General features: G+C 42.6%; 1 protein-coding gene across 4 annotated transcripts in view; it reads right to left on the bottom strand.

Moving 5' to 3' along the window:
• Positions 1-17,855, bottom strand: part of RELN (reelin) — an 856,893-nt gene that overhangs the window by 524,248 nt on the left and 314,790 nt on the right. For all 4 annotated transcript variants that reach the window (XM_063927014.1, XM_063927013.1, XM_063927012.1 and 1 more), the window contains exon 5: positions 17,636-17,668. In XM_063927014.1, coding sequence (XP_063783084.1) covers positions 17,636-17,668 — 33 coding nt within the window. The remainder of the gene's footprint in view (positions 1-17,635; positions 17,669-17,855) is intronic.

The raw sequence follows: 17,855 nt of genomic DNA on the forward strand, positions 1-17,855 counted from the left end.
CTGTGGTTTTTGGAGCAGCCAGGGAGGACTTTTGTTCCTGGGCACCTACCGAAGCAGGTGCTCTCTTGCCTCTGCCCTTACCTCTGGCGAGGAAAGAGGATCCCCGACCTCTTTTGGACTTGTGCGACCGAAAGGACTGCATCTGATAGGGTGTTGCTTTCTTTTGCTGTTGGGGAATATATGGTAAAAAATTTGATTTACCTGCTGTAGCTGTGGAAACCAGGTCCGTCAGCCCATCCCCAAACAATACATCACCCTTATAGGGTAGCACTTCCATATGTTTTTTGGAATCCGCATCACCCGTCCATTGGCGAGTCCATAAGGATCTTCTCGCTGAGATAGACATGGCATTGGCCCTAGAAGCTAGCAATCCAATGTCCCTTTGAGCATCCCTCATAAATAAGACTGCGTCTTTTATATGGGCTAGAGTTAGGAATACAGTATCCTTATCCATAGTATCAAATTGATCTGTCAGCTCATCTGTCCAAGCAGCAATTGCGCTACACACCCATGCCGACGCAATCGTCGGTCTTAACACAGCACCCGTATGAGAATAAATAATACCCTTTAAGGTAGTTTCTTGCCTGCGATCTGCAGGGTCCTTAAGGGCCGCTGTGTCAGGAGACGGTAGCGCCACTTTCTTGGACAAGCGCGTCAGGGCCTTGTCCACAGTGGGGGGTGATTCCCAAATCTCCCTGTCCTGCTTAGGGAAGGGGTATGCCATAAAAATTCTTTTGGGTATCTGCGGTCTCTTATCCGGAGTCTCCCAAGCTTTTCCAAAGAACTCATTTAATTCATGAGATGTGGGAAAATTAATAATCTGTTTCTTTTCCTTAAACATGTGTACCCTTGGGTCAGGGACCGAGGGTTCATCCACAATATGCAAAACATCCCTTATTGCCACAATCATACACTGAATGGTTTTAGTCACTCTAGGGTGCAATTTTACTTCGTCATAGTCGACACTGGAATCAGAATCCGTGCCGGTAGTAGTGTCTTGTGTTAAGGGACGCTTTTGAGACCCCGACGGGCCCTGTGAGTCGGTCCAATCTGAGGATTGACCGCCTGATGTCCCCCCTAAACCAGCCTTATCTAGCCTTTTATGTAAAGATGCCACACTTGCATGCAACGTATGCCACATGTCCATCAAATCTGGAGTCGGCACAACCGACGGGTACACACCACTCATTTGCTCCACCTCCTCCTTGGAGAAGCCTTCCGCCTGAGACATGTCGACACACACGTACCGACACCCCACACACACAGGGATTAACCTATAAGGGGACAAAACCCCAACCAGGTCCTAAGGAGAGACAGAGAAAGAGTATGCCAGCACACACCAGCGCTTAAAAACACTGGAAGAAATCTATATATCCAGATAGCGCTTTTTTATATATATTATGTCAATTCCCACTCACTGCGTCGCCAAAGTGCCCCCCTCCTCTTTTTTCCAGCCTGTGTTCAGCAGGGGAGAGACCAGGGAGCCAGCGTTTTCTTTCACATGCAGCGTCTGTGGAGAAAATGGCGCTGGTTAGTGCTGAGGATCAAGCCCCGCCCATCCGACGGCGGTCTTCGGTCCCAGTGATTTTTCAATAAAATGGCGGGGGATCAGCGATTTACTGCCTCCGCAGTATAATGCCACTGTTTTGTGCCAAAATGTGAGGTTTATTGCTGCCCAGGGCGCCCCCCCCTGCGCCCTGCACCCTTCAGTGCTGCTCTGTGTGTGTGTGACTGGGAGCAATGGCGCGCAGCTTACCGCTGCGCGCCTTACCTCATGAAGATCTGATGTCTTCTGCCGCCTAAGATGTCTTCTGCCTTCTCTATCCGGCTTCTATCTTCGGCATCTGTGAGGAGGACGGCGGCGCGGCTCCGGGACGAACCCCAGGTGAGACCTGTGTTCCGACTCCCTCTGGAGCTAATGGTGTCCAGTAGCCTTAGAAGCAGTGCCCAACTTGACAAGCCAGCTCTGCTTCTCTCTCCTCAGTCCCACGTTGCAGGGAGCCTGTTGCCAACAGGACTTCCTGAAAATAAAAAACCTAACAAAATTATTTTTCCACAGAAAACGCTGGAGAGCTCTCTGCAGTGCACCCATTCTCCTCTGGGCACAAGATCTAACTGAGGTCTGGAGGAGGGGCATAGAGGGAGGAGCCAGTGCACACCCATAGTCAAAGTTCTTTTTAGGTGCCCTATCTCCTGCGGAGCCCGTCTATACCCCATGGTCCTTACGGAGTCCCCAGCATCCTCTAGGACGTAAGAGAAAAAACAATAAGAAAACTTATAATAATAATTGGGCCTTTTTATACTGTATATAGGAGTTATATACAGTTGTGCTCATAAGTTTACATGGGTGTAGTACGGCTGACCGCCGGTCTCCTGACCGCCGGTCAGCTTACCGACGCCGGGATCCCGGCAGCATACCGACGCCGGGATCCCGGCGGGGAGGGGCGAGTGCAGCAAGCCCCTTGCGGGCTCGGTGGCGACCTGCGGTCGCCACGGGTTCTATTCCCACTCTATGGGTGTCGTGGACACCCACGAGTGGAAATAGTCCCTGTTGGTCGGCATGCCGACCATCGGGACAGTGACCCGTCGGGCTGGTGGAGGAGGTCATGTGACTGTCGGTCAGCTGACCGGCGGTCACATGAATACCAACCGTTTACATACCCTAGCAGAATTTGTGATTTTCTGGCCCTTTGTCAGAGAATATGAATGATAACTCACAAACTTTTCTTTCACTCATGGTTAGTGGTTGGGTGAAGCCATTTATTGTCAAACAACTGTGTTTACTCTTTTTAAATCATAATGACAACAGAAACTACCCAAATGACCCTGATCAAAAGTTTACATACCCCAGTTCTTAATACCGTGTATTGCCCCCTTTAACATCAATGACAGCTTGAAGTCTTTTGTGGTAGTTGTGGATGAGGCTCTTTATTTTCTCAGATGGTAAAGCTGCCCATTCTTCTTGGCAAAAAGCCTTCAGTTCCTGTAAATTCTTGGGCTGTCTTGCATGAACTGCACGTTTTAGATCTCCCCAGAGTGGCTCAAAAAATATTGAGGTCAGGAGACTGAGATGGCCACTCCAGAACCTTCACTTTATTCTGCTGTAGCCAATGACAGGTCGACTTGGCCTTGTGTTTTGGATCATTGTCATGTTGTAACGTCCAAATACGTCCCATCAGCTTCTGGGATGATGAGTGCAAATTTTCCTCCAGTATTTTCTGATAACATGCTGCATTCATCTTGCCATCAATTTTGACCAAGTTTCCTGTGCCTTTGTAGCTCACACATCCCCAAAACATCAGCGATCCACCTCCATGTTTCACAGTAGGAATGGTGTACCTTTCATCATAGGCCTTGTTGACTCCTCTCCAAATGTAACGTTTATGGTTGAGGCCAAAAAGTTCAATTTTGGTCTCATCACTCCAAATGACTTTGTTCCAGAAGTTTTGAGGCTTGTCTCTGTGCTGTTTGGAGTATTGTAAGCGGGATGCTTTGTGGCATTTGCGTAGTAATGGCTTTCTTCTGGCGACTCGACCATGCAGCCCATTTTTCTTCAAATGCCTCCTTATTGTGCATCTTGAAACAACCACACCACTTTTTTTCAGAGAGTCCTGTATTTCAGCTGAACACGTCAGTGCAGCACTGGATGAAAGATGCAAGGGTCTTTCAGGAGTCCAGAAACTCACTGACCTTTTATACACACACACTGATTACAAGCAAACAGATCACAGGTGAGGATGGTTACCTTTAGTAGCCATTCAAACCCGTTTGTGTCAACTTGTGTGCATGTTATCAGGCCAAAATCTCCAGGGTATGTAAACTTTTGATCAGGGTCATTTGGGTAGTTTCTGTTGCCATTATGATTTAAAAAAGAGTAAACACAGTCGTTTGACAATAAATCGCATCACCCAACCACTAACCATGAGTGAAAGAAAAGTTTGTGAGTTATCATTCATATTCTCTGACAAATGGCCAGAAAATCACAAATTCTGCTGGGGGATGTAAACTTATGAGCACAACTGTATATATATATATATATATATGTGTTATTTATGACTGAATATGGTTCACGAAAACTTGAGAATACATTCCTAAGGTACTGAACTTTATTTATCGTAAGACAAATAACTTCAAGAATAATTTCGTTAGTAAGTCCCTGGTCCAGTAAAATAAGAACTAAACACATTAATACGAAGGGATTTTATAGATTTATTGCTATAGATTTAAGTGCCTATTTATTGCTTGTAGAGACAAGGAAGACAAGTATTTACTAAATTCACAGTACCAGAGTTATGATTTAATAACATGTATTATGAGCAATGGCCCTCATTCCGAGTTGATCGCTAAGATTCATCGCATCGCAAATGTACGAAAACTAAGTGTCTGCGCATGCGCAAAAGCGTAAATACGCATGCGCGAGTACATACGTACGACATTAGTGCAAAACTGCCAAATTTAAACCAACACGTAACTGGCAAACGAAAACGAGGAGTGGCGGAGGCGTGGCGGAGGCAAGACTTCGCAATGCTCCGACATGGGCGTGAAAGTGGGCGTACAATGTGGGAGTATGCAACTCGCAATGGGCGTGTTTTTCGCAATTATACCTTGTCGCTGTTAAATCTAACATAGGAAACCGTAGCAACCTTCACGCAGCAGCCGAGTAGGTCTGCAGTTACTCTACATTTGCGAAGTACTGTTACCAAGTGTGTATGCAGTAATTAGCTGTTAATTGGAGAGCACATTCATCTGATGGCCAATTACTAGCTAATTACTGCGCAGATGAAAGTTAGCAAATAGCAATTGTCTGAACCCACATTACATGTTTATTCTACTCACATATAAATCACACACACTGCCAAATAAGGTTGTTTGTAGTGTTATTGTTGGTGTGTAAACATTTTAAATTATTTTTTAAATGTTTGTAAGAATAACAAATACAAACAAGTGAAATAAAAATTTAAATGTAAAGCAGCAACATTTTTGCTAAAGAAACCGACAACCAAATAATGCAGCATACCCTTTCATTTTGTCAGAAATGTAACATTAATTTTGGTTTATAATATTTGACAATGTTTTAAATGATGTCCTGTTGATCAATACATAAATCTAAAAAGTGTTGTGTCAGTTTACTTAATATGGACATTAAAGTGTGGTGCAAAGCATACCTGTATTTGTTGGATGATGCAATTTTGTTTGTGAAATTGCAGATTGGTCCACAAGTGTCTATATGCTGACCTAATTTTTCGGGAACTAACATTTACCTAATGCATTACCTTGAATAAATAGCACAATTTTTATAATTTTTTTTTTTTATTAATGTAGTAAGATTTCACAACATGAAAACAACATGGCTACACGTGAGTCTCACAGGCAGAGATGGACCAAGCAGCAAGCATATGGCACTGACACAAATGATAGAGCAGAACTTAGTACTCTGCAAAAATCAGCTTCTGACTAAATTATAATTTGTAATCATAAATAATACATATTACACACCCTGCCACACAAACATTTTGACACAACTGAGAAAGAATTAGGATCCACCACACAAACACAACAATACATAGCACACTAGTAAGAGGAAGATGGCTCAGGTGTTTATACCCAAAAACTCACAGGCTACAATACCTCCAAACATAAATAATACATTTCACTAAGAGGGAGTTATCCATTCTGGCCACACAAGCCAAATCCAAAATAACATAGAGGCAACATCAAAAACATGGGTGCTGGCCATCTGGAGAGACATCACTTTCTTTTTTTTCTCCCCGCCTGAGGCTGTTCTTCTTGGCTTGGTCTGCGGAGCGACCTTCGTTGGGCCTGCCCAGTGGCCTGTTCTTCCTGGGCAGGGGCAGGGGAGGGAGCCGATGTGGGTGGCTCTCTGCCACTGTGGGCAAGGGAGACAGCGATGGCCTGGAGCCCTTGCAAGATGTTATTTGCAAGGCTTTGGAATGAGGAGGCAAGTTGTTCTTGGCCCTGCCTGATCTCTGCCAGACCTTGGCAGAGTTGAGCAACACCTTGCTCAACACTGGTTCGGTGCTCAGTGAGCCGGACAGCTATCTGGCTTACCTCCCGGAGGATCCCGTCTTGAAACGCATTTAGGCTCTCACCATACCTAGCGATTTCAAGCAGGATCTCCGGGATAGCAGAGGGTTGGGTGGGGGGGCCAGTAGGAACCTGCAGAGGTGGGATTTGGGTCCCCACACTGCCAGACCCACTAGGTCCCTCCACCTCAGCCTCAGCCACATAACCCTCCTGTGACTCAAACTGATCATCCCCCTGTGCTGTGTTTAGTGGCAAGCAAATAGAAGAATGTGTGGGAAAAGAGTACAATAAAAAATTAGATTTAAGTTTATAAATACTGTTTAAATTGCAGACAAATACATGTGTAAACTTACCTGGCAAGTCATGTCCCGTCAGGATCTCAGGCAGGTCCGTGTCCATATTAGACACCCCTTGGCCCTCCTCATAACTGACACAGGCCATCGCCATCTCCTCCAAGTCTGTAAACTCCACAGCGACAGATGGTCCTCCCCCTGTAGCCCTTGAGGCATTCCACTCCGCAGACCTCTTTGCCTTCAGGCGGGATTTGAAGTCGGCCCACCTACATATGTATTGTGAAAGAGGGGCAAAGTAGAGTATTATTATTTGTGTATGTAAATATCTAGGACACATGTTCTGCTTCTGTTTGCTATACATAACATCACATGTCACTACATTTTTAAGACAACTTAGCACCGAAAAAGGACTGGCAAGATTCACTTACCGTCGTCTAACTTCCTGCGATGTTCTGACGACAGAGCCAACTTCATTCACAGAATGTGTGATGTCCCTCCAGATGCGATCTTTTGTAGCAGCACCCATGTTTTTGGGGCCTCTATGTACTTTGGACATGGCTTGCGTGACCAAGACACGCAACTCCCTCTTAGTGAATGCTGGCTGTCTTTTCTTACGTCTGGAGGTAGCCTGTGAGGTTTCTTCCTGCTGCTCCTCACCATCTTCCTCCTCACTAGCAGCTTCTGTCTGTTGTGTTTGTGTGGCTAATGCTGATTCCTCCTCAGTTTGTCCAGTATGTGTGTGTGGCAGGGTATCCCCACTCAATTGTTGGGGCTCAGAAGCAGACATTTGCAGAGTACTAGGTCCTGCCTGTTCAGAATCCGCAGAGGCGTATTCCAACAGCCGTTTCTGGCACTCTAGGCGTTTTTTAGCCAATGCCATCTGCTGCTCTGCAATGCGGGCCATCTCTGCTGCTATTTCCTCACGAGAAGCCATGTTTGCGATGACGTGTGTACGCCGAGGTGTGTGCTTATTTATACCTACGGGCGGGGCGTTCATTCACACAGGTGTACAGTGTTAATCTTGGTAATGATTGCACTGCTTATTTAAGGGCCTACTTTGCACGCTGTGAGTGTTGGTAGTTTGGAGTTTGTATTTGTCAGTTTGGAGTTTGTTGTGCTGTGCGTTAAGGTGCTATTGTGCTTTTCAGAGTGAGTAATTGTCAAGCATACATTTGTCCGTTTGTTCGCGTTTAGAATATAGACGGTATAGCATTATTTTTGCGAAAATCCGTTTGTGAGTATTCGTGCATTCGTCTTGTTCATAATGTTTTTTACTAATTATATTTTTGATGATTATTTGTAATTATTTTTAACACATATATATTTGGTTTCTCCATTTTTTAAACTAAACCTGTGCTTCAGTGTTGCTGTTGTGTGGACTAATGTTACTATGTTGATCTTACTGTAATTGTTGTTCTCTTGTAGGTGTATTTTTCTGGGTGAAGTAACCCCTTTTTGTTGTTTTCAAGGAGTGTGATTTTGAACTCAAATTTGACTGTTGTTTCCTTTGGAGCAGGTAAGTGCCCTTGGCCTGTGTTGGTGCCTGTTTGTGTTAATGGTCTCTATGTTGTTTTTAATGTCTTTTTTGTTCTCTTGTAGGTGTATTTTTCTGGGTGAAGTAACCCCTTTTTGTTGTTTTCAAGGAGTGTGATTTTGAACTCAAATTTGACTGTTGTTTTCTTTGGAGCAGGTAAGTGCCCTTGGCCTGTGTTGGTGCCTGTTTGTTCAAAGTGTTTTGCTTATGTTTGTCTGCCATCTTGATAAGAAATGTTAAATGTATTTCAAGGATTGTTGTGCAAAGTAGTGCTGTTCTTGCCTGTACTAGCTACTAAAGGGATAACTTTGGTTGTTGTGTTGTAATGTTTTTTTTGCCTATTTTGCTTAATTTTTTTGAAGGTGTTTGTGATGTGTTTGATGCTCTGAGTATATTTTTTTTTTAGATTTATATTAAAATGTTTTTTAAATATGTAGCTTTCTAACTTTTAATTTTTTTATACCCTTTTTGGTATCATTTTCATTTGGATACGGAATTGAACACAGAAAATATGTCTTATGCTCCTGCAGTAAGTTGACACACCCTTTTTTAAAAAATGTTTTGATGTATATTTTTGGAGGTTTGCTTGTGTCTTATTCAACATATCTGTTATATTTTTTTAAAGTGTGTGATGTCAGTGTTTATCGCAGCAGAAGCCCTACCTCCCCAACCCACGGCAGCACTCCCACCCCAACCGCCAGCCCCACAACCACAACCGGCTCCTCATCAACCAAGGCAACGGAGGCGTGCTAGGCCACCAATTTTCCAACCCCGTGTCCTACTTTTTGGGATGCCAGATGATGTTGTTGTGCGTAGATACAGGCTGCCACCACATCTAATCCTAGACACTCTCTCCATAATAGAGAGTGATCTGGAGTCTTCAATTCGGTATCCTACAGCAATACCACCATTGACACAATTCCTTGCTGTGTTACATTTTTTGGCTACAGGCTCTTATCAGCATGTGGTTGGAGACCTGGCTGGCATGTCGCAGGGCCAGTTCAGTAAGGTCCTGCGGCGTGTCTGCCAGGCTTTCCTAAAGCGTGTGAAGCAATTTATTGCTATGCCTTTGGATGTTGGTGCCCTAGATGTGGTGAAGCGGCAATTTGAGGAAGGTGGTAGTCGCTTCCCACATGTTATTGGGGTTGTGGATGGCACACATGTAGCTATTCAGCCACCAAGACATAATGAAGAAATTTTTAGAAACAGGAAACTGTTTCATTCTCTGAATGTAATGGTTGTTTGTGGGCCATCCCTCCAGATCCTTTCCCTGAATGCAAAGTTTCCCGGAAACTCCCATGATGCGTATGTCATTAGACAATCAGGGATATGGCACAGATTAAGATCAAGTCAACGAGCAGACATGTGGTTATTGGGTGAGTTGGCCCACTTTTTTTGACATGAAATTACTAATTTTGAAAAAATATACTCTTTCTAATTTGTTATTCTCATCAAACAGGAGACCGTGGATATCCTTGCACCCCCTGGCTCATGACTCCTTACCGTAATCCCAGGCCAGGACCACAGACGGTATTTAACTCCGCGCTTACTGCCACTAGGCAGCTGGTGGAGCGCACAATTGGGGTCCTTAAAGGGCGGTTTCGTGTGCTCCACCGCACTGGTGGCGACATCATGTATTCGCCGGAGATGGCAAGTAAACTAGTGGTCCTGTGCGCTATACTACACAACATCGCGGTAAGGAGTAGCGTAGAGCTTCCTCAGACAGAGGAATTGCCTGATGAGGAGCCAGGGGTTGTCCGACACTTCGGTGGGGGGAGTGTTACACGGAGGGGGAGCCAAGTCAGGGCAAGCATTGTTGCGGAATATTTCAGGTATAGTGTTTTAAGATTCTATTTTTTAATCAAAATAAAAACACAGTATGCTTTTGTTTTTTGAATAATTTTGTCATTTTGTTTGCTATTGTAAAGCCATTGTGTAATTAATTTGTTGCGTTGGAATATGTAATATTTATGTTGTAAAAAATCCGTTAACACGTTAAGCTTACAATGTGTTATTTGCAAAAACAATACTGTGATGTTGCTAAATAGTGTCCTTATTTGTTTTCTATCCTAAAATCCTGTTTATTTCAACAAACACACAAACAAATGAAACTGAATGTTGTCCACTTTGTGACTGTCCAGCTGAATGATCACACAAACTGTGGTGAGTACACAGATATGTATCTAAATTTACCCAAAACTGTGTGTGTGTCTGTGTCTGTTTATTTTGTTTTATGTTTTAATTTTTTAAAAATTACTTCTGCGAATGCGTATTTCCGCTCGTGCTAATTAACACTCTGCTCTTCCCAGCATTGCAAAGATCAATAAAGTTATTAGAAATGACTGCATAGATTTTGGACCAATCACATGCTAGCAGACACTATAAATATATGCCCAAATAAGGAAAACGCCATTGCCATGATGCGTGCGGCACCTTTCACCAGGCGGGAGCTCCGCGTCCTGGTTGCGGTGATGGACCGCCGCGTAGGCCGCGTTGGGCGATTCATCCCAAATCGGGTTAAGCGCGAGGCCTATGCGGAGGTCCGCCACCTACTGCGTTCTCGCGTCCGCAGCAGGCGGACAATCATCCAGCTTGAGAGGAGATGGAGTGATCTCCGCAGGAGGACTCCAGAGCTGTTGGCGGAGATCCGCCAGCAAATCCGGGAAATGCATGCACGCAGTAAGTTAATTACATAAGATTATTAGCATAATTTGTGCAAATTTACACTAAGTGGTAGGCTAATTGCAACACTGAGTGAACAAATTAAAAAAATAGGACAGTGTGTGTGGTTAGGGCAAACAGTACTGACTGTAGCAAAGTGTCACCAAACAAGTGCATGTTGTCCTGAATTAATACCCAGGCAGGAAACTGAACACAAAAACTTGATTAGTGGTGTCTAGATAATAGGGTGGATTGAAGAGTGATCTGGTGATGTTGCCTAGACCAATCAATATGACTCTATGGAATAGATTAAGGAATGAGCGTCCAAAAAATTGTTTGAACTCATTTTGGTTGCTCTGGCCAACATGAAGAGGTTTTTAAAATGTATTTTGTAAAAAAATTAAAAAAAAAAAACACAGTGTCTTTTACATGGAACAGAACAGTGAATTTTACATTTGTTTAGTATGTAATTTAACATGCAAAGTAAAATTTGTCTTAAATATCATTATAGGACGACCACAACGGCAACGAAAAACAACAGGCACCTTCTCAGCCCCCTTCCCCTTCTCACTCCCCCACCACTTCCCAGTCCCCCTCCCATTCTCACTCCACCTCCACTTCCCAATCCCCCTCAGCTTCCCAGTCCCCCTCAGCTTCCCAATCCCCCTCAGCTTCCCAGTCCCCCTCAGCTTCCCAGTCCCCCTCAGCTTCCCAGGCACCCTCAGCTTCCCAGTCCCCCTCAGCTTCCCAGGCACCCTCAGCTTCCCAGGCCCCCTCAGCTTCCCAGGCCCACTCCACTTTCCACTCCCCTTCTCAGGCCACCTCTCCTTCTCTTTCTGTGACCCCTTCTCCTCCTTCCCATTCCCCTTCTCCTTCTACTTCCAACTCCCCTTCTCAGCCCCCTCACCCTCTAATGGCCTAACATTCTCTCCGCCCCCCTCGCCCTCTCAATCAGACCCTCCCTCAGAAATTAGATTACCAAACCCTCCTCCTTACCCCATCTCTCCTCCTTCCCCAAACCCTCCTCCTTCACTCATCCAGCCTCCTTCCCCCATCCCTCCTCCTTCCCCAATCCCTACTCCTTCCCCCATCCAGCTGCCTTCACCACCCACAGAATGGGCAGAAGAAGCCCCTGATGGGGCCAGTGGTGACCCTAATGTTGCTTTGGAAAGTAAGTGTTTTTAATTTTCAAATCAAAATATGACCTACTTACACTTACAATGTACAAACATGCACTGCTGTACTGTTGCAAATCATCTAGCAAGGTACACATTTTGAGCTCTTATTGCTGGTGTTCATGTTGCCTTGATAATTTTGAGAGTATCATTATATGTAGTGTTTATGTGTGCAATGTGTTGTGTGTCCACTCTAGGTCGACACTAATTCGTTGGACAGGGTTGCCAGGACTACATAGTTTAATCTGTTTATTTAAATTTCTAAAAAATTTAGAGATGAGTGCAGTTTAGTATGTTGTTAGTCTTTTACAATTGTGCCTCTCTATTCATAATGTTTGCACTTTCAAAACACATGCTTCACTTTGTTAGCCAGCAGAACAACACAATGATTTGTGGTGTTAAAGTAACACTCAGAAAATGCAAAATTACAAAGAATAAACCTGTTTGACCTTATTTTTGGAACTGGATTTACATGGATTGTGGGCATGCTAGGATATGTAGTCCTTCGGAAGATGTTGATATGCTGTGTGATCATGCAGGAACAAACCTCCTTAAAATTAATTTTCCACAGTCCAGATGTGAATGAATGACAACATAGTGTTACATTTACTAAGATGGAAGTTATGTTTAACATGGGATGTTGACCATAGCAACCAATCAGATTAACTATTAAATTATGTCCACTTTTACAAGATAACATGTTTAATTTGTTTGTTTGCTATGGTCTACTTCCCATCTTAAATTTAACTCCCGTAGTAGGAAATGGACAACATGGTGTGGTTCACTTTCTAGTGAAATTAAAAAACATTGCTGAGCAGGATTGTGTATTATGCTACTGATTTAGCCTTAAAGCAGCCATGATGTAGTCACTTAGGCATTAAAGCAGGCCTGTCCAAACTGCGTCCCTCATGCTGGAGAAATAATAAACATCCCAGCATGCCCTGACACACATTTTGCATTCTCTGACCACAAAACAGGGAAAAGACATGCTGGTAGATGTAGTTTCACAACAGCTGGAGGCCAGCTGTTTTGACATGCCTGCATTTAAGTGTGCTTTGTGCCTTTCTTGGATAATAAGTAATGTAATTCAGTTATTAATGTTTCTGTTGCATCTTAATTTCAGATGTTGCAGTTGGAGATCCTGGAAGTTTCCGAGGCATTATTGGCACAATGCGTCAACACCTTGCTGGATTAATACGGTGTTTGGACGAATTAGAAAAATTTGCATGAATTACTTTTATTGTAAATAATTATTAATGTTTAAAAAATAAAATAAAAATAAAAACAAATGTTTCAAGTTAACCGGGGGTTGTGCTTATTAATGCAAAAAATGATCAGCAAAATGGCAGGCCAAAATAGTTTTCATTAAACATTACTCACATGTAACATTAGTTTTTTATAAAACAAACAGTTAGGAGATTATTGTGTTAATAAACATGTAAACACCTTCATTCACAAACAACATCTTTTAAAAAAGGAAAAAGTTTTTAGAAAATGTTCAAAAATTATTCATACAACACTTTTACATGTTGATGGGCAATTATGGCAACAAAGTGTTAATCAGGTTCTTTGGCCTGACTTAATTGTTTAGGAACATTAACAATCATTACACTAATTGGATTCGTAATTGACAAGGGCTTGTTGACTATAAAATGAAAGGGGTAAGTTCACTTAATGGGCCTTAAAAAAAAAAAAAATGCGTTTTACCCGAAAAGTGTGCAATTTAAAGGAAAAATGAGTAAATGTACTACAACTTAGTATTTTTACAATGAAATATGTGTTTTTGCGAAGGCTTCGCAATGCTGCGATGGTTTCGCATTACTGCGATGTCATTTGGCGTACGCCCACTTTGTGTAATACTGCGTACGAATGTGCAAAAATACGTTGGGGGCGGATGTTCGCAAATTTACTACACTAACGCAACTTTGCGAATATGTTGTGCGACCGAAAAAATGAGCGATCAACTCGGAATGAGGGCCAATATTGTTTATTTAATCACCTTCCTGGCGTTACCACGTAACATGAGACCACCCCTGGCTGACTTTCATTGATATGGTCACATCTGATGTGACCATGGCAGCCACCAATATCAGATGGTCCTTCTGTCCCCCTGCACCAGCATCTCCGCCCCCCAGAGGCCAGTAGTTATCAGGCAGGTGGACTGCAAAGTAGACAAAGCAGCTACTGCTCACATTAGCTGCGGCTTCTCTCCCAGTTTGTTCCGATCACTGTGGCCAGCAGTGGCAGCCCGGCAGTAGCTCCTCTTGGTGTCTTCAGTGCTGTTAAGTCTGCATATGAACAAAGCAGTAGAGCAGGACACCGGAAGCCAATGTTTAGCAACCACTGATGTTCCAGACTCGATGGAAGTACTTTTTCCATCGAATTGCGGGTAAACGATAGTTTCCAGCCATTGGATGCTGCTTTCAAATGTCCATCCAATGGCTGTCAGCTTCTATACAGAAGTGGACACCCAGAAGTGGTGTCAGCAGCTCAGCAAATATAAGTATGCACAAAGCTATGAATGCTTCTACGCATACACACAGTATAACTATTGATGGTTATACCATTGCAGGGTTTTTGATGGGATGGCTAGTAGCTCTGCCCACAATGTGTCCCCATCAATGCTGCCCATGGATTCAGTGTGAAATCCCGACTGTTGGGATCCCGGCAGTCGGAATCCCGACAGTAGAAATCTTGACCTCGAGCACTGCATGTCCCCTCATGGGCTTGCTGCGCTCGCTATGCTTTTCTCACCACACTATTATATTTCCCCTTCGGTGGTGGCGTGGACCACCACCCTATAGGGAATACCGGGCGGCTGTTGGGATTTTGATCGCCATCACTTTCCCTGATGTCAGGATTCCGGCGTTGGTATTTTGACCTCCGGGATCCCGGTATTTGGGAAATAAACTGCATCCCCTGGACACATTGATCAGCCAGTCAAGTGCCACTCAGCAGCCCACTTCACAGACATCACCTAAGCAGTGATGGGCGATCCTAGGGAATGCCCACTCACTACTGCTGGTTACTTATGCAGGTGTGTGTGAAGTCTTCCAATAAGTAGTTTTATAGTAAAAAATAAAAAGCAAACAATTCCACTCCACTCTGCACACAGTCCATTCCACTCTGCACACTGCTCCATTCAGATCCACTCCTGCTCCTCTCCATCCTGTCCACCACCCCTTCTATGTCATATACATCATTGTTCTGAAAAAAATTAGTTTGGGGGTATCTAACACATACAAAACAACTGGAAAAATGGGAATTCAGAAATAAGGCTAGCCAAACGTGAAATGAAATGGATTTATAATCTGAAAACTGTATCACTAAAAAGGCTTCAATTTAGAGTTTGAATTGAAATGGGTTTTAGAAACTTTAGAATCTGTTACATAATGATTTTTTTAAATATGTCATTCCTATCTTTCTTAGTTATGATTCACATCACCTCTGGCTATGTCATCACATTATTTAATTCAACTTGATCGTAAATAGGGAAGTTCATTTTGGAACATAGAATACTATTGAACATAACGTAATTTCTGCAGATTTGTCGTGACATGCATGATGTTTAATGCGGCACAACACTTTGATTTAGTATAAATGGAATTGCTGGTGATGATTTGAATCTTCTGTGTTTTTAATGAACTCTTTGGGTATAACATGCACCTGAAAAAGACCATATATTAGATGGTCAAAAAGTATTTGAAAAGAGAACTCTCTCTCTACTGGAGGACTTTATAACATAAGGATCTCCAGGGTGGTTGCTGGCGACCATTCTGTTGGTCTTTATTCTGTTCATAGTACATCTGTTCTACAGCTAGAGCTGAGGCACACTATAAATTCTCCATACATACAGAATATGTGATATGCTTGTTTTGTTTACTGTGTATACTGTAAGAATTATTATTATATCAAAATCTTTTTTTTTTTCTTCAGAATAATACGCTATATGTGTTTTTTCCATTTTTTTTAAATGCTATTTTCATTTGGTATGAATAAAAGGAAGAATATGGTACATCTTCAGCTGACTTCAGGAAAGATATTCTGAGAGGCATTGACACAAGTTTAGAAAGTGTAAGCAGAATACTAATACCCCTTTTCCCCTGCCGCAATAACTCATCTTATTGCTGGGTCATCCCTGGTCGCGCCTCTGTGAAAAAGGGTCCCTAAATAATAATCCGGGAATCCGAACAGGGTATACACCAGGATCGGACCTGGAAAGGACCCAGGTAAATATGCATCATGCGACCCAGGTCCCGTTAAAACCATTTGGAGAGCCGCTGACCAGCACTTGGAGATGATGTCTTCACCAAGCACCGGCAGAGGGAATCTCCGGCAATAACTTGTGTCCAGCCTACTGTGTGAACATGGTTTCAAGCCGCTGTGACAAGGCATGAATCCCGTGTTTTGTAATCTGAGTCAGACCTGGATTTTAGATGGAAAAATGGCATTAGAGTGACCTAAACCCCTCCTACACTACAAGGTGTTTTCAGCTTTTATTCACTGACTTTTTCTTGGATCCATTAAAGGGGCCTCACATTTACTAGCTCAGCTCTTTGATATCTACTTGGTCTGTGAATTCCTGACAGGGTGGATTTTTTTATTATACATTTTACACCATACTGTATGATTTTTCTTGTTGTTTTTCATAAATATGCTGTTGAGACGACTTTTGAAGACATAATTCAATCTGTTCCATCTGTTTAAGTATGTGAACAATCAAGGTGTTTTGGATACTCATTCAGTTTATATTGTATCTATTTTATATATGTTTATATTGTATCTATTTTTGTTGTCATTTTGTTTATTAGTGAGTGTGCACCTATGCTACATGTTATTGCTTAGTGTTACCTCCATCCAGTGTCGAACTGGGGCATGAAGGGCCCGCCGGGGGAATGCAGTGGTAGGGGCCCATGTTTAGGGGTGTGGCCAATCTCCAGAGGGGGTGTGGTCATCCACTACAGAGGTTTGGTTAACTATTAGAGAGTGCATGTTCTGGGCACCTTGATAAATATATATTTATAATACTGTAGTACATGCATAATAATGTACCAGATTAATAACAGCAATGCAATGTAGAAAATAGTCAATATTACTGTGCAGTATAACGTAACATATGTATAATGTATAATTCAAGTGCACAGTCTGGAGCCAGATTCCTAGAGGAGGAGGTGGGCCCCTAGGCAGTGGGGTCCGTACCTCTTTCGGCCAGTCCAAACCTGCCTCCATCCATTAATATATTACTGTATATCTATTGTGTTTGCATTTATTCTAAGTTATTAATAATGTTCTGTACTTACTGCAGAATAAACATATGAGATTTGTATGTTTGTTTCTCAATCTCTTACAATAAATAAAATTCATAATAAATGTCTGGCATATTGAGATGGTAAGGACGCACTTGTCCTCTTTCCTTCATCAAAGCTTTGTTGTAATCACTCATCTGAATTCATGGATACAGTACTGTAGCATTAACAGAGGATATTCAAGTATTGTATGGACAGCTGAGGTTAGATTGGGACCACAGTAAATGTGTCTACTGTTTACAGTGTAATAAATCGATAATATGCAACAGAAAAAAATAGACACTCAAAGAGTAAATCAGTTTGGTATTAAATGTCAGTGGTTCTCAAACTGTGTGCCGTGACACCTGGGGTGCCTCGGGGTACTTGCTGGGGTGCCTTGGATTGGTGGTCTAGAACCAATTCAAATTATTTATAGTCAATGTAATAGGCAAAATCAGTAATCATAAAATGTGTGTAACATTTTTTTCACGCCACCTAGGGGTGCCGTGAAAAAAATTCTGATACTCTAGGGCACCGTGATTTTAAAAAGTTTGGTAATCACTGGTCTAATTTGATATTTGTGAAAACATGTATTTCCCAAATTGTTAAATATTTTAAATAAAAAGGATAAAATGTACTTACCTAATTTTGGACGTAAAGGCGCTTCAGTAGGAGCTAAAACGAAAACACATATTTAAGTGATTAAACAGTTTTTGATTGTATAGAACTGTTGAGTAAAGAGATATTTTTAGAGAAAAAAATATTCTCAGACAATAGTCTACAAATCCACAAATTATCTGTGTCCCTTACTCATCGATGGCTAGACTGTAGCAAATTGTGCACTCCCCTGAAATTGGAGGTT

This window comes from Pseudophryne corroboree, chromosome 6, assembly GCF_028390025.1.
Source record: "Pseudophryne corroboree isolate aPseCor3 chromosome 6, aPseCor3.hap2, whole genome shotgun sequence".
Taxonomy (NCBI): Eukaryota; Metazoa; Chordata; class Amphibia; order Anura; family Myobatrachidae; genus Pseudophryne; species Pseudophryne corroboree.